Source organism: Sphaerodactylus townsendi, linkage group LG09 (genome assembly GCF_021028975.2).
Source record: "Sphaerodactylus townsendi isolate TG3544 linkage group LG09, MPM_Stown_v2.3, whole genome shotgun sequence".
Classification (NCBI taxonomy): Eukaryota; Metazoa; Chordata; class Lepidosauria; order Squamata; family Sphaerodactylidae; genus Sphaerodactylus; species Sphaerodactylus townsendi.
Genome location: NC_059433.1, coordinates 94269577 through 94294113, shown reverse-complemented (window position 1 = coordinate 94294113; position 24537 = coordinate 94269577). Strand labels below are relative to the sequence as shown.

General features: G+C 41.9%; 1 protein-coding gene across 1 annotated transcript in view; it reads left to right on the top strand.

Moving 5' to 3' along the window:
* Positions 1-263: 263 nt before the first annotated feature.
* The window catches only part of ZBTB10 (zinc finger and BTB domain containing 10), a 46398-nt gene continuing 22124 nt past the window's right edge, over positions 264-24537 (top strand). Inside the window, exons 1-3 of the mRNA XM_048507403.1 lie at positions 264-1550; positions 9609-10500; positions 21765-21902. Of these exons, the coding sequence (XP_048363360.1) occupies positions 636-1550; positions 9609-10500; positions 21765-21902 (1945 nt within the window). The 5' untranslated portion in view covers positions 264-635. The remainder of the gene's footprint in view (positions 1551-9608; positions 10501-21764; positions 21903-24537) is intronic.

Below are 24537 nucleotides of genomic sequence, written 5' to 3'. Positions count from 1 at the left end.
TTCTGGGACTGGAGGGCGGGGGGGAGAGGTGTGGCGCGCGCTCGTCCCCGAGAGCGTGTGTGAGAGCGGGGGTCGCGCACCGAAAGTCCTGCCAAGTCGTGGCGAGGCGGCATCGTCCAATAGGCGCGCTTCGCCGTGAGCGCGCAGGAAAACCTGACACTCGCCGGCTGTTCGGACTCCTCCTCGCCCCCCCCTTCCTTTCCTCACTCGCTCTCCCTTTCCCCCTCCCCTCCCCCGCGGCGTCGGCTGCTGCTGCCCTGGTGCATTGTGGGTGCAGTCCGTTGTTCATTTGCCATTCGACCTGGGCCCGGGGCCTGTTGGGGCGGAAGGGTTGCTGCTGTCGCCTGAGCAGGAGCCATTGTAGCGGGGGACAGCCGGAGGCGGCAGCGACATACAAGCCAGAAACTAGAAGACAGGGTTGGGCCCCCCTCCACAGACTTGGTGGCTGACTGGAGCTGCCTACCTGGTCGGGTGGGTCTGGTGGCTTCTCTCGCCTCCGCACCTTTAGCCGTCACAGCGGACGGTTGGAAGGCGAGCGGGGGGGAGGGGTCGGGGGACAGTTGGGCGCGAGGCAGGAAGGGGGGGCCGCGAGGGGCGGGAGGGAGTCGGGCGGGGGGCGCGCGCGCTTGCCCGCCATGTTCGCCGAGATGAACCGCAGGACCTTGGCGTTCCGGGGGGGCGGTCTGGTCAGCGCCACCGCCGCAGTGGGAGGAGGCGGCGGCGGCCAGGCAGCTAACGGCAGCGGCGACCCGGGCGAGGCCTGGGTCCGCCCGGAGACGGAGCAGCTGAACGGCCAGGGGGTGGAGGAGGAAGTAGAGCTGGGGACGGTGGAGCTGGAGGTGGCCGCGCTGGAGGCCCCGGACGCCGCCGGGAAAGAGCTCTTGCTGCTGCCCTCCGACTCGGTGGCCGCCGCCGCCCCGGTGGGCCCCATGTTCGCCGAGAGGAACCGCCGGACGTTGGCGTTCCGCGGTGGGGGCTCGTCGTCGGCGAACAATGGCTTGGAGGTGGCGGGGGCGGCCTGGCCGCGTCGGCCGCTGAACGGGCGGGGTGGCGGGGCGGAGGAGGAGGAGTTGGAGCTGGAGGGGCTGCTGGAGGGGAAGGAGCTGGTGCAGGACGGGGGGTCGCTGAGCGACAGCACCGAGGACGAGGAGGACGGCGAGGGGGGCAGCCTGGGCGAGGGGAGCGGCGCCGAGGGCGGCAGCTGTAGCAGCAGGCGGTCCGGGGGGGACGAGGCGGAGGTCAGCAGCGTGGGCGCGGGGGAGGGGGAGAGCCTCCCGCACTTCCCGCTGGCGCTCCAGCCCAAGTCCCTGCTGCAGAAGCTGCACGTCTCCTTCCAGGGCGCCTGGCTGAAAGAGTTTCCCTGGCTGCAATATTGCCAGCAGACGGGGCTTATGACATGCGCCTGGTGCGCCTCTGCTGCCGCCGACAGCGGCAATGGCGGGGGCCACGACGAGCTTTGCAAGGGCACCCGCAACTACAAACGACCCCTACTTCTCAGGCACCACCTTTCGTCGGAGCACCGACTCAACGAACCTGTCACCGCCGAGCAGGTAAGTGTGGGGTGGGGGCACTGCGGTGGGGCCTTGGTAGAGGTGGAGTCGGCTGGGAGACTGATGCTTTGCTTCCTTTGGGAAGATCCTCGCCAGGCAGCGTGCCCACCCATCTGAGCTGATTTAAAATGGATTCTTCTCTCTCCCACCACTGGGCTGGAGGGCACATTATGCTCCCGGTTCACCTTCTGTCTCCATAAGCAGATTACTCTGCCTTCTGTTTCAGGCTGAGTTGTCCTACAGTTTTGGTGACTACATTACCTTTCAACGGTTTAAGCTTCCATAATGGTTCCATTGTAGTATTGCTACTTCCTTTATGGTAATTATTACTTTCACTGCTCTATTTCTTTGGTATGGGAGGGAGCAAGTGAAACTTTCCAGGTGTATAATAGCTATTGTGGCTGATCATTGAGCCCATACATGTTTCTGATGCTATCTTTTTTTGTGTGTGTGCCAAACTGTAATTTTGTTTGTGGAAACCTATGGCAGTGTGTGGTATTGAGATGACTCACTTACATGACACCTTCAGTCACCAGATCGTATGCCTTGAAAGTATATGAATATGCAGAGAAGAGCATTATAAGCAAAGCATAACATTCTTCAAAGTTGGGAAGTGAAATTTCTTAGACACTATTTTCTTCTGTTACAGTGGTTGGTCAATACGTTTGGAAGTAACTTAGTTTAGGATTTTTGAAACTGTTTGCATTGCCTTCACTAGAGATGTTTATGTGGGACGACACTAAATCAGAATGAGTGCATTGGAAAACTTTAGTACATGGCATTTAAGGTTGCAGTAATACCCTGTCTTTGATTTAGGAGAAAGTTTTTTGTTCTTGGTGCTTTCAAGCTGTCGGATATTCCTTTTTTGAGTTATCAAGGATTGCCCGTTATGCTGGCTTCTGTGTTTACCTGATTCCCTAAACTTAAGCACTATGTTTTCAGTATAGAAATGATACTGAAACTAGTCACACATGGCATTTTTACATTTGAAAATTGTGTGTAGATGATTTCATTTTCTGCATGTTTTTTATTCTTTAATTATCATTGGTGTGGTTAAGTTTCTTAAATTCCAAAGTGTGCATGCGTAACTCCCAATCTTTTGAAGTAGGCTAGGTTAAAACATGAGTGAACCTTGTCTAGCAACTGACACGCAAGTTCAGTCAATACAGATGAGCGTTTGCATCTCTGCTTTTGTGGTCTCACTGAATGTAATGGTTATTATTTATTTTTGGATTTATAGGCCACCCTTCCCCATATGGGTTTAGTATGACTTACAGCAATACAAAACATAAAAATACAATCAATTTAGTTTCTTGGAAGAAAAGGGAAGGGAAAATGGGACAAAAGGATAAGATAGGGTAAGGGACAGAGTTCAGGGAGACCAGCTCTGATGGAGGTATTGTTACTGCCCTCAACCATAGGCCTGGCAAAAATAGTTCCATCTTACAGGCCCTGTGGAACAGTGACAAGTCCCACAGTGCCCTGGTCTCATTTGACAGAGCATTTCAGTGGGTGGAGAAGGGCAGAACTGAGAACTGTCTCTCTGGCCTTGGTTGATAGCTGGACACTTTTTGGGCCAAGGACCGCCAACAAGTTGCTATCCATAGAGCAAAGTGCTTTCTTAGGGGTGCATTTGGAGAGGTGGTCCTGTACATACAAAGTCACCGGACCATGCAGGGCTTTAAAAGTTAAAACCAAAAAAATTAATCTGAATGTGTACTCCACTGGTAGTAGCCAATGCAGCTGGCAGGGCACTTGACTTGTATGCTGCCATCACAGAGTCCCCATAAGGATCCATACAGCTTCACTATGCACCAGTTGGAGTTTCCAGGTCAGTCTCAAGGGCAACATAATGTAGAGCAAGTCATGATACTCTAACCTGGAAGTGATGGTTGCATAGATCACTGTAGCTAGATCAGGGCTTGAGCAGGAGGGGATCGAAAACTTGATCTAGTTGAGATGATGAAACACCAGTTTGGCCACCTGTGTGACTTGGGCCTCCATGGACAAGGAGGGGGTCAAGTATTACATCCTGTAGATGCGTAACTTCAACTGTGGTCACATTCAATATTGTGTAAAATATGAAAACAAAAGGACACATTGTACCATACTGTCCCTGTGTCTTGCAACTGTGGCCCAAATCAAGTTCAAGTATGAAAAATGCTACTCTGGTACATGCTTCAGTACATTTACATGCTTCTATACAAACCTTTTCTACTATTCCTTGTTGCATCTAATCTCCTGAATTATGCAGCACTGGAAAGATTGAATATATACAGGCCATACTTCCTGCCATAGATGCTAGCTTTTTGATCTTGTGCCACAAAATCCCACTGTTTTATACTATAGTTTGCCACCCAATCACTAGACTTAGCAAGGCATGTTAATAAGAAGTTTTTCTATTCTGTAGTGTTGGTTTCCTGGTTAAGATATATTGCCATTTTAGTAAGGACAGTTTCATGGAGTTTAGGCTGGTCTAGCCTGCTTTATTTCATGTGTACATTTTTAAAGCTCTACTCTGTAAAACTTCTTCCTGATTCACTAGCTGCTTTTTCCCCATGACCTTGTTGAAAGAATGAACTGAAAACCTGCCTGTCTGACCTGTGGCAATACCAAGCTTAACAATTTAGGTACTGCAGATTAATAAAAGCAGTGTATCATGCAGACTGTGTCCTCAGGCATTAACATTTAGATAGGTGTTTCATTTTATGTTCTAATTTCCTTGTAATATTTTATGGCCACTACATTTCAGTGCAGAGGTAGCCACATGGGGGAGGACCGGTAGAGGACAGATATTTCAAGTTACTTGACAAAGATATCAAATATGATATGAAAAGGCATTTTGTATTATGATTTGACTGTGCTTTGTTTTTAAACAAGTTTTCTGTTTCCCTGAGGTTGGTGCCCTTTATCTACATTTATGTTCTATGAGCATATAGCAAATATTGTGATTTTAAAGATTATCTTGCAGATTCCCTGCTTAAATATTATTTTTCTCAGACTGAGAAAGTGACTTCTATTATATGGCATTGTTCTGGGCCATCCTAAAATGCTGTTGGTGTTTAAATGTCTATAGTATCTTTGCATTGTATGGAGGTAAGCAAATGAAATATAATATCTTGAACTGATAGAAGCGGTTAATTTTGACCTTGGATTTAGGGATCCCTAAAATAGATGTACGTGTTTAGTCTCCAGTTTTGCAGACTTTTATTTGAAGATCATTTTGTAGGTCCGGCCATTGACCTTGTTTATAGCCCAATGTTCATATTTGGTATTTTGCTACTTTAATATACCTGCTTTTTGATTAAATGGATGGCTTCTGTGTATTGTCATATATGAAAATATAGAAATGTAGAAGAATGGCATACAGACAACCAAGTGTGATATAGGGGTTACAGTGTCAGACAGTGAGAAATACTTTATTGGCAGTTGTTAATGCATAAAGACTTAAATACAGGTTTATCACCATTCTGAATTTCCCTCTATAGATTTTGTTTTGGTTTAAATTTTTTGTTTTATTTGAGCTGTGTATAATCATCTAATTTTGCCAGTAATTTTATTAGTTATAAATTGTTTAGCTTGGGGGTTTTGGTTTAATGAATTTTGACCAAACTAAAAGCCTATGAGTTAAATAGATATACCTCCTAAGAAATAGAACTAGAGAGTCTCCATTGAAGAGAAAGGTGGGCTTACAACTGAAGTAAATAATTACCTTTCCGGAAAGGAGGGGCATGATACTCCACAAAGTTAATTTCATTATGTCAAGTTAAACCAGTAGTGGTACTTCATTATGATAACCAAACTAGGCAAGGAGGGATAATGTAGCAAGTGAAAAATAACATTTGGCACATTTGTGCCTGAATATGTAGCTTTGAACCATACTTGGAGTTGGTGACAGCCAAACAAGCAAATAATATCTGCACCATAAAGTTGGAATATTATGTATATACATGTAGTGATTACATTAGTTGTGTGAAAGCAGGAAAGATCTCTAGCTAGATAAAACTTTGCTGGCATCTATTCACTTATTTTAGACCCCTTCAGATATCTCTGGTTTTATATTTTGCTATTTGCAGTTGAGGTATCAGAAGAACAGCAGTTTCATTTTTGTCATAGAGTTTTGTGGCTTCTTAAGGACCAAAATGATGTCCTACAAACACTTGTTTTGGAGTGAACCCTGTTGAAGACTTATATTTACTGTTAGATAAATATGCAACTGATCGGGCTATACAGTTGCAGTCCACAAAGCTACTTTGCATGTGTCTGGCAGCTTGAGCATGCTCAGTGGGATTTCTTGCTTTGCATAGCAAACCACTCTATGCCATATTGTGAAGTACTTTTGAAAGTCCCTTCACCTCAGATGCTGTGTCCTATGTAGGAAGAATAGTTCTGTTTTGGAAACATAAGCTTGAAGTACCCTTTGATGTACAAAAATAGTTTTGCTCACTGCATCCAGTCCTAACTAGTTAAATTTTTCCCTAAGGAAATATCCTATATCAACCAACTCTACCCATCTGTGTGGGGTGAGGTTGAAAAAAAGGGTATTACTTGAAAAGTATGAACTTACGGAGTCATTCAAATAACAGTGAATCTGTCTTTAAAATGACTACTTTTCCATCTGGAGACAGGCAGTGCACTGTGGTCAACTCTGTGTGTTTACAGTTCAGTAGAAAAATACAGATAAAACTCAAATAAACCTTACAGATTGGCAGATAATTTCTTTGAGATTTAAGGTTGCTCAGATTTTAATGATTTAACTATGAGAAATCAAAAGTACAAAGAAAGTATAAAAATATTTGTGAAATTATCATAGTGATTTATAGCGTTGTAATGCACACACATATACATTCATGTTTAAGGCCTGGACTAGATCAAGTTAGATAAAATGAAATCTGTGATTTGAATCTTTAAATAGCTTGTTGGTTGCAGTCAGTTTTGATCAGGGAAAGGGTTGCATGGCGCAGGGAGAGAGAAGATTTAACCTTTTCTTTCCATACTGTGACTTGAATAGCGCCTCTGAAGCAGCAGTTAGCACTGAGTTAGTGGTAAAGAAGATGTATTGTTTATGTTATTGTGATGGTTACAGTCATTTAGACTAGAATGAACCAAGTTCAAATCCCTACTTGCCATGAACCTTGATGGATGACCCTGAACTTGTACTCTCTTGGCCTAACTTACCGGTAGTTAAGAGGATAGTTGTGTCGATAAACTAGAGGAGAGGAGCAATGTGAATTCTGCCCTAACCTCTTTTCAAAAAGGGCAGGGTGAAAATGTGATCAATGTCCCATAGCAGATCGTAATTATGAGATCTGTTGAAGGGTTTCCATGTTACAAAGTAGTTTTTCTGATATTAGTTTTAACTTTCTTTTGTAGTAACTTAATTATGCTCTTATTACGTGATCCTTAACGTGTAACATGAAAACATTTCCAATTAAATCTGATGGTGATGATCCTTATTCAGATATTTAAGGAGTAATACAATAAAACCAGGAAGAAGCATGCAAAGATTTGCAGGGAAGGGGAATTCAATTTCCCCCTTCTGGTAGCTGTGGCTGCCTCCTGTTTCTGTTTGTGCTTTTGCTCATCATGTTAGGCTGCTGAGGTCACTTATAATGCCATGTTGGACTCTGATTTTTCTTTTCCACAAGGTCTCTGTAGGCACAGGTACTGGTATTCACTAACTTCTAAAAAGCTAAGTCTTTCTTCCAAATCTATTGTAGAAGAGGCCAGTCAAGATGATTAAGGACTTGAAGCATTTTCCAATACAGAACAGCTAATGTTTAGAATATTTTTGGTTTATTGAAAAAAAACCTTTAAAAGTGGGTATAAGGTAGAGGTTTACAAACATATGCGTGGGGTGGAGAACGTGGGTAGAGCTTTTTCTCCCTCTCCTGTAATTCTAGAACTTGGGCAGAGGGGCACCCAGTGAAGTTGATAGGCAATGGATTGTGGGTGGACAAACACAAATGTTTCTTCACTCAGTGAGTAATTAAGCTGTGTGATTTACTACCAGACGATGGCCACTAGCCTAGATGGATTTAAAAGACCATTAGACAGATTAATGGAAAATAAATCCTTAAGTGGCTACTAGTCATAGCTTCTAAAGGGGACCTCCATGTTAATAAGATGATGATGTTTGGAATTATATCTCACCTTTCTCTCCTGTAAGGAGACTCAAGGTGACTTACAAGCTCCTTTCCCTTCCTCTTCCCACCAGTGGTGTATAGCCCTAGGTACCCCATGTCCCCGAGTGCACACATTTTGGTCACGTGGGGGGGCGCCGGATGCCCCCCACATGACCAAATGGGCAGCCCCTCTTCCCTGCCTACAAGCCAGGCACACGTTTCCCTCGCGCTTGGCTTGTAGGCAGTGCAGGGGAGTTGGGCAGCCTGCCCCTCTTCCCTGCCTGCAAGCTGGGCGCAAGTTTCCCTAGAACCCGGCTTCTAGGCAGTGAAGAGGGGCTGGAGCTAAACTCATGAGTAAGCAGGGCTTACTCACGAGCAAGCCACGCTTACTCACGAGTAAGTGGGCTCCGCATACGGGGGGGCGCCCAGTGGGGTTTTTTCTCTGGGCACCATTTGGTCCTGGTACGCCTCTGCTACCCACAACAGACACCTTGTGAGGTAGGTGGGGCTGAGAGAGTTCTGAAGAACTGTGACTAGCTCAAGGTCACCCAGCCGGAATGTAGGAGAGCGGAAACACATCTAGTTCACCAGATAAGTGTCTGCCGCTCAGGTGGAGGAGTGGGCAATCAAATCCCATTCTCCATATTAGAATCAACCTGGTCTTAACCACTACACCACACCAATCTATCTGCTAAAATTGTTGGAAAAAAATTACGGTTGTTATTGAATAATGATATTTATCAATTCTTGTTAAAGTTAAGTTTTGTCTTCCTTTATACATTAAAGTTGTATTGGCCTCTTTCCCCCTTGTAAAATAGAGTTTGTTGTATTTTGTAAAAGTTGCAGAACTTCATCTTAAACACACTTATAATAATTTTACAATAAATCATCTGGACCAGGAACTTTTCATAGCACCACCCATTTCTCTTATAGTTGCAGTGCCATCCATAATACATCTCTGTAATCTTAGGTAAATTTTGCTTTCTAAGGTATTCATCTATTTTTATCAATGAAATCTCTTGACGTTTCTATTAATCCATCCTCCTCCTTGCAGGATGCACTGCAGCCCTTATTCTCCACCTGTTGTCAATTGCAGTGCAGGCTCTTGGTGTTCTTTGCCATTTACGCCTGCTCTGTGACTAGCAGTGAAAGAACTTCCTGATAAATGTCCCCAGCCCCGCCTACCACCTCTGAATCCTGGAACTTCTTCCTCCGTTCCCTAAAGTGAAAGCGGAATGACTCATTGATCTGGCCCTGGCACCACATGTCTATTTACCTGCATCCTTCCCAAGCACTTGCGCTCTGCTGCCATTTGACAAAGTGTCTACCAATGTCTCCCACTGTGCATGTGTTCACCTTGGCCATGCTGCTGTGCTTTGCTTCAGGACCTCCAACTCTGCCTAGACTCATGCTGCCCCTTCTAGCCTCCATGTTCCATAGAAAACATAGCAGCACAGTCAGGGGCAACGGTGTGCACAGTGGGAGTCAGCGTAGTAGAGGGGGAGACTTTTGTCTCCCTGGCCATGAGCTGTCCATTATGTGGCAAAGAGCTGCATGTGACTTGTGAGCCACCCCTGGTCCAGTACATTATGGTCAATTTGTTGGCAAGGTTCTAGTGAGTTTAGAACAGTTAGTTGATACACAGTTTATAATTTTGGTATGTTTTTGGTGTACATGAGGAAATGTTAATATTTCTCTCAATGCATATTTTGGGTGGGAGTCCTGTGTGTATGTGAGCTGTGACGAAGTTTTGGAATACCTCCAAAGAATACCAGGGTTGTAACCCAGGGACATGCTACGGCAAACCAGCTCTGAATGTCTCTTGCCTTGAAAACTCGTGACATGATGTGATAGAGAGAGTGACCCTAAATGCTCAGCCGTTTTGGTATTGGGAATAACTTAAATAATATCTTTTTTTTCTTGCTCATTACAGGAATCAGAAAGACCATCAGAACTGGCTAATGAAAGAGATTGTGATTATAATATTAGGCCAAATGAGAACTCTTACTGCTATCAACTGTTGCAAGAATTAAATGAGCAGAGAAAGAAGGGGATTCTCTGTGATGTCAATATTGTGGTGAGTGGAAGAGTCTTCAGAGCCCACAAAAATATCCTGGTTGCAGGCAGCCGTTTCTTCAAAACTCTGTATTGCTTTACAAACAAAGAAAGCCGTAACCAAACCACTGTTACCTACTTAGATGTTGTTGCTGTTCAAGGATTCTCTGTCATCTTGGACTTCTTATATTCTGGTAACCTTGTGCTTACAAGCCAGAATGCTATTGAAGTAATGTCAGTTGCCAGCTACCTTCAGATGACAGAGGTTGTCCAATCCTGTCGCAATTTTATCAAAGATGCCTTAAATATAAGCATAAAATCAGAAGCTCCAGAAGCTGTAGTTGTGGATTACAATAGAAGATCTGTTAGTAGGGAAGGAATATCATCTAGGGATCAGAAAGTTGCTAGTTTCTGGGCAACAAGAAATCTTACTAACTTGGCAAGCAGTATAAAAACTGAGAATGATAGCTACTGCATCGATGAGGGCCAGTCTGAAAACTACCAAATCAATGATTGGGTCCAGGACAGCTCTCCTGAAATGGCCGAAAATGAGTCTCAGGGAGAAGGAAAAGTCTTTGTATGGAATGATATGAGTTCACAAGGACAGTTGTTTCAAGAACCTGGGAAAACAAGAAGGAAAAACCAAACTACAAAAAGGTTTATTTACAATGTACCACCCAATAATGAAGAAATGTTAGAAGAACACTCAGCTACTGAAGCATCAGTCCATTACCCGGAAGACAACCTGCAGTTCATTAAAGAAGAAGCAGGTAAATATTAGTATAATCTACAGAGGGGTACCTGCATTCTGTTGTAGCCAAAATAACACTTCTGGCACAAATTCTTGGAAGCTGAAACCCATTGTGTCAAACTGTTCAGATCAATTGTAAGAAATATGTGTATATGACGAGGTAAGAAGTGTAATAACTTCCACACCCTCTTTCTCTTGTTTCTGTTTGCTTACTGTAACACCTCAGAAATGGGCTTTGTCTCACAAAATAATAGCAGTTAATAGCACAGTACATGTTGGTCTTTGTGCTTCAGCAGGATTCTGTTTTGACTTTGCACAAGTGGGAGAAGCTAAGAATTATGTCAATTACCCTTTACTTTGCACTATATAAGTGACACAAAGTGAGGGTAGTTAGCTTTGAATGTGGCTGAAATACATGCTGCTTCACAGGTAGATGATCAAATGTTCTGTTACCAAAAAGGTGTAGAACAGAAATGGAGAAAGACCCTCACTTTTTAAAAATCTGCTTTCCTTCTTGGTTTACATCAAACCTTGATAAATTTCCTTTGGACCTATGACCCAGCCCAAAAATTAAGCCCCGATTCATCTGTAACAAATAGAATATTTTTCTGGTGTATCAAGTCAGTTTAGTGTTGCCTCTAATTTGTGAATAGAGCTACTGACTGGGCTGGAGAAAAGTGTTCTGTGTCTTTATACAGAAGATTAATATGATATTAGTAATCAAATGATGTTGTTTACCTGCATGCCAGAAAAAAACGTTTCCCACAACAGTTGGCTACAGTAAATCCAGCAGGTCAGTCCTCCTATGAAAGGTAAGAACATCAGTTGTGAAGAACTGAATCCTTACTGCTCTGGAATGCCTTTCTAAATAAGGCATTTCTTCCTTGTCCTGTCATTTCAGATGAGTTGCAAAATCCCAGGAAAAATGTGAAAACTTTCACACAGTGCCTTAGTTTGCTGCAGGAACTGAGCACATATGCATATAATTGGAATAAAAACACTTTCCTCCCTAATTTTCTCCATTCCATCTTTTTTCCTCTCTCTGTCATCTTCCTTGTCTTAAGTTTTAGGTTGTAAGCTGTGTAAGCTTCTTAGAATAAAGACGTGCCTACTTGTGCTCTTTTAAGCATCATGCACATTGAGTAATCTGTGTAATAAAAACCCCACCATTTGATTCAGCAAAATAAAAAGCATCTGGGCTTAAACTAATGGGATTTAGTGGGATAGTCATGTTAAGTGTGTGTTAATGAGAACAAGAAACCTAAAATACATGTATTGCGACCTAAGCTTTAGTATACTCAGGCTTTTTGGTTAAGGTGATGTTGCTCCTACAGTTGCTCCTACAAGTTTCCTATGTAACTTGAACAAAGGTAAAGGATTCAAAAGTAATCCAAGAGTTATTTGTTGTTCAATAGAATCCATTGGGAGGCATGGTAAACAGATTTCAAAACAGGAGCCCCTGCTTAAACTATTGGGTAAAATGACTTATCCTGTGTATACAATTATTGCACCAAAGCCAAATTTGAAACCACCCACAATGTTTGTGTTCTGAATGATTCAAACACTTCTGAAAATTGACTTGAAGACTGTAAGACTGGTGCCTCTTCTCTAGGCCAGGCTTCTTTGTCTTCATTCTCTCCTGTATGCCCCTCCCCCACACCACACAGCCACCTGCCTGCCATCAGCTCCCACTCCCTCCACACCTGCAGAAGTTCTGACAAAGCCAGTGAAGAGGCAGCAACCATTGAGCACTATCTGCAGTAGAATGTCTATCTTAGCAACAAATTAGCTGTGTTCTAAAAGTTTTGCAAGGCATTTGTTTTAAGGGCTAACCCTTAACCATAAACAGAGTTTTACAGAGTTTACAGGATAATAACTGCTGGAGCTTTAGGTGGCAGGAGCCAACCTAAGGTTGCCATGATATCCTGGCATGGAAAATTTTGAAACCTAGGTTTACACAGATAATCTTTTTTTGTGTGTTGGAAGGTTAATTTACTTTTGCACCACAGAGGCAGCCACAGATGCAGGTGAAACATTAGGAACAAGATCTACCAGACCACTGCCACACAGCCCGGAAAACCCACAACAACCAGTTGAATCTGGCTGTGAAAGCCTTTTTGTAAAATTGGGACAACATTAACGATATTCAGCGCCAGCAGCATACTAGGAGAAAATTAATTCATAAGGCATATTGGCTCAAACAACTAATTTGGCTACCTGTAATAAGTAAAAATGGGCTGCAAGTGACCACATAAATAACCCTTCCAATTCTTTCATTCTGCTTGCTGTTTAATGCTAAATGGGTATATATCAGGCCACTACTTTTCTTCTTTGCGAAGGGAAGACAGCCCAGACTCCCTTTTCAGAACACAGATGAACACAGATAAAATGAGGCAACATTATGTATACTAGAGTTTAGTGCTACTTTGAGCCATAAAGTTACATGACAAAGACTAGACTGGGATAACAGTTTTCTTTGCAGCTTCTGTCTGCATTTTCTTTCTCTTGACTCCTCTGTTAGAGTATGTGGTAGCTAGTAGCTATGTGTGTACACTGTTACGTCTTATAACTAGGAATGAGATGCCAATATTTTGCAGTTGTCACAGCATCTACCAAGTTTTTAGAAATGACTGTGAAGCATGCATTCAAACACAAGGTAGCTTATGCACAGCAGCGACCACAATAATTATAATGTCCATCTTCATCAGAATTGACCACTATCACTACCGAGAAGTGAACAGCTAGGCAAGCACTTGACTGCAACACTACTGCTCTTCTCCACTCTTTCTAGATCAGGGGTCCCCAAACTTTTTAAACAGGGGGCCAGTTCACTGTCCCTCAGACTGTTGGAGGGCCAGACTAAAAAAAAACTATGAACAAATTCCTATGCACAAATGATTGTAAAATGTTTGATTTCACCTTTCAGCCTTTCTGTCATGGTCTATTTTTAGAACAATGACCAAAGTATGTCAAGTACAGGGTGGGCTCCAAATATTGTTGGGGAGGCTGTGGAATACCTTCCCCTGTAAAAAAAAAAGCAGAACTTTCCCAATGAAGCATTCCATCTAACCCAGGATCAGGTATCTTCCTGGGTTCTTTCCTCCCTAGCAGCCAGCGAATGATTCGCCAGCCTGGCTGATGCTAATGGGAGTGAGGCGGAACAGAAAGCCTGAGAGCAACACATGGAGTAGCTGAGAGGGAAGGGTGGAGCAGGCGTTGCCACATGTAAGGTTTCCAACTCTGCGTCAGAAAATTCATGGAGATTTGGGGGTGCCATCATGTAATTGCAATCAACAGCCATTGGGGCCGGTTCCTCCTCTCCCTCGAGCCCCCACTGCACATGAATGGAGCTATCGCCGCCATGCCTGGCGGGCTGGATAAATGCCTTCAGGGGGCCACATTTGGCCCCCGGGCCATAGTTTGGGGACCCCTGTTCTAGATGGAAAGGCTTAAAAAGGTGCATATGGGGTATAATGCCAAGCCTTTGGACAGCTGCTGGCTTCCACCTCTTTGTCTCTATCTGTCTCTCATGTGTGTATGTGTGCGGAGGGGGGTGGTATATTTGAGGTTGTTTTTTATTTGTGTTTAATCTGTATTTTAATTACCTGTAAGCCACAAGAAAAGTGGGATAGGGCCAGGATATAAACCAAACAAATGAAATAAATAAAATATTAATAACCAAAATGAGAACTGATGTGAAGGAATGGCATATTGGATACAAATGAGTAGTTAGCATTTTCTATTGGAAGCACTGTTTCAAAAGACTTAATGTTTCACAGAATACTGCTTAGGAACTTGGTTTTTGTCATTCAGTGTTATTTCTTGAGCACTGAACCACCCTCAGTTCCTTTTTATACAGTATGAGCAAAAGAATAGGAAATTATCAGACATTGAGTTGAAGGAGCAGTCCTAAGTATAAAAAAAGCTGTGCATACCTTATAAATGCATACAGGTGCAAACATGGGCAACACATGGAATGAAGGCAAAGGCTCATGCACTCTCTCGTGTCATTAAATGTGCTTGAATTAGATAGCGATTCATATTTGAGTATTCTCTTTATGTGCTGGCATAATGATTGTGGCCACTGAACAGGAAACAGAATTCCTCTTCACATGATTAATTCTTTCTTTCTGGCAAATACTTTATTTCCCATATGCTGGTATTGATAGTTGAAGAAACTGCAGTCCTGACAACACTGAATTATAGATGTGGTATTCCAGGAGTTTTAAATATGAGCATTTTAAGTGCTTCAAGTACTTAATACACTAATTCCTTTGCTATAGTGATGCTAAGTAGCATTTCAGGTTCTTTGTAAAGTGAAATCTTCTCAGTACCACAGATCCAGTTTTGTGGATTTGTGTGATTCAGTGCTGTTTCAGAACACTGTAGCCTTGATACTGCTAGCATTTGTCAGTTTTTGCCTCCTTATCTAGATTCTGATTGGCAGCAGCTCTGTCATTGTTTTTCTTCTGAACTTGCTTGGGCCTGAACCTTCATGGTCAATATCTTTGGAATATTTAATCTACCCAAGGCTCAGATTTTAGCTTTGGCTTCAGTAGAACTCATCTGGGCTATTTTATACTTTTGCAGTGTTGTGGGTTTAATGTTACTACTTATTAAAACACTTCTTGATCCCATGCACTACTAGTATGAGTATATTGCTGATGCAGTTTTGTGACTGAGTGCTTATCCCCTCTTCTACATTTTCCTTTGGCTCCAGACTCTCCCTGATCCCTCACTTCTTCTGTTAGCTTTTTGTGCTGCTGCCAGGTTTAAAGAGCCTGGAAGATAGTGGCAAATAGCTAGGGTATCTCATTTTGTTTCTTTAGAGTGGCACCATAATGATTGATCCCTTAATGGATTAAAAAGAGTTCCTCAGGGCAGCCGTCTTGAAGGAAGAAGAGAGAAAACGTATGGTGTAGGGAGGTTTTCCCAGCAGTACTTTCATTCTTTGTGCTGTTTCTCTATAAACTGGGCTAATCGCACATCTTCATAGTGTAGCTAAGTGGTTCAGACTGTTCATAGATATGCATACATTTGCTTAAACAAATTCTGAGACAACTAATCTGTGAAGGACTAGTTGAAGGAATGCAGTAGGGGAAGTGACATGGGTGTCATTCATAGCAATGCCATTTCACTCTTCAGATACTTCACAAAGAATCTAACCTATATCAAGTGTGTTTATTTGGGTCCCAGGCTTGAGTCATCAGCGCATTCTCTCAGTGTGTCCCATAGCCCCTGCCTAACAAACTTCCTAACTGAGCTGACTCCTGAGTCAGTGTTGAGGTCTTCCAGATTTTTGTCCTGAGGAATTTCATTTCTACACAGAGGTCACTTTAACAGGGTAGCCCACAGATTTATGCCAGCCATTATAATAAAACTATATGTATCTGGTGCAGTGTGAATAAAAATCAATGACTTTTTTGTTTTTAAAGTTTTTGAATAATATTTTTTTAAAAATCTAATCTGAAGATGGCTTCTAATTATAGCTCAAAAGTATGGAATAGAGATTACTAATTTGTAGTTCTGTAATATGAAGCTACATGCATGTAGTATGCTTAAGGATTTTTTGTAAATTAGTTCCAATAATTAATGTATTAGAAGCCCAGTTTTTTGCTGTTCCAGAGACTTCTGTAAAGATTCTCTAGGTATATAATTTCTCCTTACTCATCAAGATTTAGCCTTGTTGGAAGATACTAGCACGAATGCATCGTTTTGTAGGTCTCAAGCTGAAGTTACAAAATAATTGCTATGTAATAATGCATATCATGCTCTTCTAAAAATGAAATATGCATTTATTATTGTCAATATATTTTAAGATTATACAGCCCATCAGAAATGGACTCTTTGTAGAACATCATGAAATTGAGTTTTCCTGAGTAGAGATGTGGATTATATCTACCTTTGTCTAGTGCCATGTATACAGTAGATTTGGATTTTAGTTTCAATGAGGCTAGAGCTGTCATTTTATTTTTATCCAAGATAACTATTCCATAAGCATGAATAGATGGCTGTCTGGTGAAAGCTGTGTTTTTGATCACTATTTTCACATGGAGACAGAAGGTATCCTAGTTGAGAAGAATCACTCATTTGATATTGACATTCTAGCTTCCTATTTTGTACTTGAGAAGAAAAATCTCCACTCAGTTTCTCCTGTCTCAGGTGAACAGTGGAAAAGACTTCCTTAGACTTTCATTCTGTATATTACTTCATTTTTCCTTTTCTATCTGCTGGAGCATGGGTGCCCTTTTTTTTAAAAAAATGCTGTAATTCTTGCTATCTGGGGTAGCTGGTGCATGGCGTGGCTAGCTGAAGTGGAGCTCTTAGACCTTTTAATCTAAGAGGACTTGAAGGTTCTGCTGAAGTACAGATGAAGAAGAAGCATGCCTCACTGATGGCTTTCTGGAGGAGACCCTTCAGAGAAATGTTAAACTGTCCCAGTGTCTAATGAGGAAAAATAGCTGCCAGCTGCTTAGAGTCACAAGATGAGGGATATGGTCATCTTAAATGCTTAGGGGTCCAGTTGGTTTTTGGAAAGGGCCTGCTACACTGTCGAAGCCATAATATGCTTCTGGGATAGCAAATGGACTTCTGCAGTACCAGTGAGTCAAAGGCATCCTCATTCTGTCACAAAGTCTTAGTTATTACCATAATTCAGTGAGCTGCAGGGTAAGATGGCAAGGATAAATTAGCAACTGAACAAAACCAACCAGATGTGTACATTTGAAGTCCTATTTCAGAGTAGTTATGACAGCAAATAAATTTTTGCCCTCACTTCACCTGTCCAGTCCTGCTCACCTAAACAAGGTTAAGATTACTATATCTTGATCCCTTATAACGTGTGGCTCAGAAACTTCAGTAGATTGTTTTAACTTTATGTCATGAGTCTGTTTTTGACCTTTGACTATTGTGGCTGGTCCTGGTACTCTAGATTATTATAACTAACTTTGTCTGTTTAATCTTAGTTTAAAAGAAGGAAAGGCCTTTTAGGAAAGAACTTTCCATAGTTTAAAAGAAGGAAAGGCCTTTTAGGAAAGAACTTTCCCTATGGACAGCTAATGTTGTAGTTCTAGTTTCTAATCTTGCATTGTTGGGCAGACACTGGCTAAGTGTTTGGTGTTTCTGAATGAAACAGACAACCAAGATCAAATCTGTAATTTCTTCTGTCCTGTTCCATTAGGAGGTCAGTGGATGGTTTGTGATTCTGTTGATCCTCATAGATCACTCTTTTCAATAAAACGTAGGTTACTTGTTTCTCTGTTGCTGGGGTAGGGTCCAAAATGTTCCTCTATGTGGAGCTCACTAGTAGGGTTTGGTATATTCCCCATGCCTTTTGACATCTATGTGTTGTTAAATCTATATCTAGGCTTTCCTCTGCTTCTGAAAGCTGACATGGCCAGGGCATAGGTTGCATCTTATTCATAATCTGCACTTTTGTAGAATGGAAAGGTAGTATTTGCTTATAGACCATACTGTGTTTGCATTGGATGACCAAGTTCAGTAACACTAGGAAACCTAGAATTTAATCATAGATAATTAAATGTCTGCAGTGGCCAGTATCTTCATGTTTAGTGGCATGATGCCTATGCCTTCAAAAATGAACTGATCCTAGTATTGCTGAGCCATTGCTCCATACCACTTATTGCTCCATACCTACTGCACAAATCTCCTCATGATAGCAACATCAAACATATTTTGTTCAGAGGCAGTATATCTCTAAATGTAATTGATAAGGCAGTCCTGTCTGTAGCTGCTTTGCTTCTTAGGAGCAGAGCATGCCCTGGTTGTTAATCTTTTTTTACAAGAGTCCTTTATTAAAACTTCACTATAGTCTTCCAGTTTTTAATTGGAAAGACTTTAGTTGCTGGCCTTGTACTCACTATGTAAGCTCTCTGTGGTTAAAATAAGTAAAATAAAAATCCTCTTCTAGAGATTTAAATTTCTGGAACTTTTCCTGCCGTGGAACTCAGGTTGTCTCCCTCTGCCTTAGGGGCTAGGAGACAGCCCAAAGATTAAGGACCCCAGAGTCATTCATACCATATACATTTTTTCTCTCACATTATGTAAATCTAATGTTGCTACAAAGTGGTGAATAGAGCAGCCAATTGACCTTGAGCCAAGTGTCCCTTCAAGGTACATCAGTTTCAGGATACCATTACCAGAAGATGCCAGCCACAGATGCAGGCGAAACGTTAGGAACAAGATCTGCCAAACCACGGCCACACAGTCTGGAAAACCCACAACAACCAGTCTATATACATAGAGTTGCAAAAGAACAATGAGATTAAAATCTTTTTCTCAAATGTGTATGTTTATTTTATAACATCTTTACTGTGAAGAAGAGGCATGTTATCTTTGCAGACATAAATTCAAAGTTTTGAGAACTGAAGAGCAAAGCATTTGTTATTAATATCTTCTAGATGGAAAAATTTCCCCAAATTATCTTACAGAAACCTCTGGAAGAGCATGACATTGGGACTGAAGTAATGGAATTCATCTACCAGAAAAATTAATCATTGCATGAATATACAGTTTCATGCTACATAACTAATCCTTATTTCATAATGAATAACTTTTGGACTGTAATGTATCTTAGATAGAAAATTATTCAAACTATAATTTTTCCTCAAAAAGCATTCTATTAAAAATCCAATTTACATTTTCAAAATTCAATTTTTAAATTTTTATTCACCCTCAATCAAACCCTGTATACTCTTATATGTGTGTCTTTGCTAAAGTTGTTTTAAATCTACTACTGTACATATTTTGCTGTACTATAAAATAGTACTAGCTGTGCACACTGTACAATGATTTATTTGTCATGGGTAATTTAAATGGGGGGGAGGGAGGAAACTGAAGTAAGCACCCTCTGTTTTATAAGCTGGTTCTAGTAAATATTGTTGCACTTTGCATGTGTTTGTACATAGATGTATATTGATCTGTTTCAGTTGTATCCCCATGCATTTGTCATGATCTGTCCCTGTTCTGGCCTGATCCTGTCATGTCTCCCAGCCGGAATGTGGGATCCTTTGTCTGGGACTTTCATTTCTTGCCTGCTGTTTAGTTTTGCTTTTACGCATGGGCTAATCAGCTCATTAGGCAGCTGCTGACTTCTATACTTCAAAGCGTTGGGGAGTATGGGTTGTTTTGCTTTGTTTTGCTTCCCATGAGAATGAAGGGGTGCTGTTACCCGAAGGATGGTGTCAAGCAATATGGAAAGGGGGAATGGAGTGAGGGTATAATGGAAGGTGTTTTGGTGCTTAATATTTAGTTCTGTCAATGGAAGTCTAAATGCTTAATCCTGATGCTGTTTTTAACAAAGGAAATCATTTAAACATGAAGTCTCATTACTGAACAGTCCAGGGGCATGACAGCATTAGTCTAGTGCACATAGATGACTTTATTAAGAGTTTGATGTGTAAGATGGGTGAGTCAAAGTATGCACATAGGATAAAAGGGTAAAAATAATCCCTCTGACGCTTCATAATATCCCGTATAAAGTAACTTGCAGTTTGTAGTTCTGCCTGTTGTTGATTGTCATGTCTTCATCTGTCGTTCTGTTCAATTGGTAGTCCCTCTTGGAATGCATATTCTTGGTCACCATTGGGTTAATACTACTGTGGCAGGAAGGAGAAGGAAATTAGTCACACCTTGTCTAGAAAATAGTGTTTGACTTGGGGTCAGTTTCCAGGAAAAAATGCATGAACACAGGCAGCAAGTCAGTTGCATAGCACATGCTCCGTGTTCAAGATTTCATCCTTGCTAGGCAGTGTATGATAGCAGCAGGCATATATGATAATGTCGATTAGCTCCGGGATGTAGAATAACTGGGTCTTAGGAGAATTCACTAGTGTGTATACTGTTGAGTCCAAGTACTGTAATTTGATTGCTAGGTCATTATTATCTATATATATAAAAAGCTAACAGTGTTTTTGTTGATGACAGTATACCTCAGTAACTGCTGGGCCAATTTCTCTGAAAATTCCCAGCCACTATAGTCAGCCAGGCGAGAGTGTTTTTAGATGTTCACATACCTGAAATTTCACACCTGGCCCAGGTAAAACGCCTTTTTCCTGGCTCTCCCTGGTGAAAGACATGCAGCTGCCTGTGTGTAACTGTCACCCTTAGAATGTTCGTGCTGCTTAGAATGTTCACTCAGACAGCCAGATATGAGCAGTGAAAACAGTACATAGGCAGTAACTCGAGTGGGAGTGAAACACATACACACACATACACACAAGGGAGAGGGAAGGGAGGGAGGGGTGGCATGCAAGGGAAGAGAGGGATGGAGAGGAAAGGGACGGAGTGGGAGGCATGCAAGGGAAGAGAAGTGAGAGAGGGGAGACAGTGAGGGGTGGCATGCAAGGGAGGGGAGGCAGGGGGCCCAGCATCTTGATATGACCCACCCACCCTAGCGGAGGGAAAGGGAAGGAGGGGGAGGGGTGGCATGCAAGGGAAGAGAAGTGAGGGAGGGAAGAGAGTGAGGGGCGACATGCAAGGACCGGGAGGGAGGGGCCAGGCACCCTAGATTCCCTGAATACTGCGGTTACAGTTAAGAAAACCAGGCACACATTACTCAGGAGTAAGCTCGGTACAGCAACTGTGTCATATTTTGAATGACTGCGTCGCGCCCCTCAGAGGGTTTCCTCAGAAGCGACACCCATTGCCACCAACCAAACTTACTCCCAGGTACAGGATCATGACCAGCCAGCCTAGATGTGTGGGAGGGGTGCCTTTCCATTCCCCCCCCCCAAGGAATGCGGGCCCACACATCAATGACATCGTACAGTATCAGGCTGCGTGTTTGCATGAGCACGTACTGCTGGCCTCTGCAATTGATTTGCTGCTACTGTTCCTTTTCCATTTCACCACAATAAGCCACAGCAGCACGTGGCTGGGCCCCGCTAGTCAAGTATACACCCTCACTGTATCTGGGATCATCTGTTGTGCTTCCAGCATTGGTTTTTCAGTATAGGTGTGGCTGTTTGGGTCCTATTTCACCTGTGGAAAGAATGGTTAGAGTAGTTATATCCATCTTTCTAAGGATCACTTTAGCAGATACTAGACTGCATTATCTGACCTGCTGCTTACATGGATTTTGACTTGGGCATGCCACATGTGTATGTGTGTGTGGTAACCATTCATGCCAGTGCGTAGAGTACCTTTAGCCTGAAGCCGCGACTTAACTCATAATCATATCTCTTTCACATACAAATAGGTCACTTGTTTGGCTTCAGTAGATAGACTTTTTATATATAACCTTTCCTTAACCTCTCCTGATAGGCACTTCTAATGATTTCAAGTTCGGAATGTTTCCTGCTATTTCAAATGATTTCAAGTTCGGAATGTTGCCAGGTACTTCAAATGATTTCAAGTATGGATTATTACCTGAATCCTGGCCAAAGGAAACCTGGGAAAATGGCAAGTAACTTCTATAATTATTTATAGTTGCCTGTTTTCATAATTAGTTCTGTATGCTGTGAGGGTAAGGGTGCATAAAATTCTTTATTAAAAATTGGCTGCTGAATTGATATTAGAAATTATTTTAATTGCCACAGAAGAGCAACGTCCTTGTATAAGTTTCGCATTAATTTGCAATTTACACAACATACATCAATACGGGACACAGACTAGCACCTGTTCTGGTTAGATGTGCTTTAAAATTCGTAATATTCTTAATGTTGTATAGCAGTTATTGATCAATTGTAGTTTTGAACAAGTATTACCCTTCCTGGACTTTTGCACAGGGAACATTTAAAAAATGGCAGTTGGCCTTTCAAATTTTGATCTCTGATTCACATTCTTTGCTGAGGCAATTGTGTATCATTAAACACAAGCATTCAGTTGAAATTATGCAGAAGGATAAAAGTCACTTGATTTATCAAACAGCAGAGTTTTATCTTCAGGATATATTTACTTGAATAGTATATTGTAGAGTTGAGGAGGGTAAGAAATATGAAGACAGTATTTTAAAAATACTGTTTTTCTAATGTCTTTAACATATTGGGTTGGATCTCACATTTTTTTTGCCAACATTGGCATGTTCCTCCAATGTGTAGGAAGCTGTTTGCACCAGAGGTACATATCAGAAGAACAGAGTAGTAGGACTCAACTTCTTCCATAAGTGTGATAAATGTAGGGATGTTTTATAGAGATGTTATTCTTAAAATGCTAGTTGTGTCTCTGTAGATAAACATGAATAACATAGAGCAGCAGTTCATTCTGCAAAGCGATCATACAGGTTTTTTTCCTGTAAGTGTTTGTGTTGGGAGTATGTTAGTTGCGTATGGGGATCTTGACGCTTTTGCTTGGTTCAGACCAGCTGAATTTAGTTAGGAACAAACACAATCTTGTATGTTGCTGAAACCCAAAGCATCCTTCCTGTGTGGATGTAAATAGTATGTGATTCTGCTTTTGCATGCTATACACCAACTCCAAGTTCTTTGCTCTCAGAGGTGTGCATTTTCTAGAAAAAATGTTAAAATTTCTAGACATTTTCAAAATGTAATTAAATTTAAACAGTTTACATTTGTTCATATTCCACATTTAGCCCCACTAAAGTGATTGATTTTTCAGCATTATAGTTCTGACAACTATAGATAGAGCAGAAAAATTTCTGTCGCATATATGTAAATATAGTCTCATTGACTTAAAGTTCAGAAAATAGTGTTACATAGTTTAAAATTAAGTTATAAAACTCCAAAATAAAATATTAAAAGGAAAAAAGGAAATAGACCCATCAAATTGGTCCTGGAATCACTAAAAATATGGGAAGTGTAAAAAGTCCTATAGCGTAACACCACAACGAAGTTCTGTTGCTACCTGCAAGAAACTTAGCTACGTCTTCACATACCACTTGATTCCAATAATTATTTGTCATGATTTCTTCAAACATTTCCATAAAGTTTTATAGATAAGGTTTTAAAAATTGGTTGCATTAAAACCTCAATTATCATTACCCAAATAAATATCTGAACATTGAGTGAAACCCCAGAGTAGACCAGCTACATAGACATGAAAGCAATCAATGCTTAGAACATTGTTTATTAATATGCATGAACAACTCAAACTTTGCAGTTGGGTTTTTTTAATGGCTTTCAGCCAATCAAATATTTTTAAAAAACAACTTGCATCAGTTCTTGCAAACTGAATAAATCTTCATAGAGTAGTTGAACAAGTGAGCTTTATAACTGATCTCCTAAAGGTATATTCTCTAGCAAGGCAAGGAATCCAGTGGAGATCCTTACTCTAAAATATGAATGTACCTAATTGTGTGTGTGTGTTAAAAGAGTACGATCAAGTCACTTCCAACTTCAAACTGGGGGCTATTGACTTTATTTATGGAGACAATTCCTCTTGAGTCTTCCACTTTTCCTAAAATTATTGAATTTCTACAGAGCAGTGACATAGGTATAGATTTTTATGGGGGGGTTCGGGGGCAAGGCCCCCACCCGCCCCTCGGGGCATGGCCACATCTCCCCAAGCCCCGCCCCGGCCTCAGTGCTTATAAAAGCAGCTCTCCGAGGCCAGAGCAGGCAGACTCCACTGCCCTGCCCCCCCCCCCCACCAGCGGGGCTCCCAGCTGGTAGCCAGCAGTCCCTTCTCCCTCCCCTCCAGACAGAGGGGTAGCTAGGGAAAATGGAGCCTGGTGCAAAACCTGAGATTTGCGCCCCCCCCCCCATGGGTGGCTGCTGTGATGCTGAAATCCATCCCCAAACAGCATCACTTTCAATGGTGTTTAAATTAGGGAGTCCAGATTCCCCTTTTTAATCCATCTTAAAGGGAGAATCTGGGGTCCCCAGTTAAAACAACATTGAAAGTGATGCTGTTTGGGGGTGGATTATCCCCCACCCTGAAACAGCATCACTTTCAAGGTTTAATCTGGGGACCTCAGATTCTCCCTTTAAATCCATGCCAAAGGGGTTGGATTCAAAAGGAGAATCTGGGGAAATCTGGGGGGTCAATTTTCCTGCTGTCAGGGGTACAATTGTTAAGCTAGCAGCACCAACCTTTTAGGGTATCTTTAGAAGATTCTCCTGATGATACCACCCAGGTT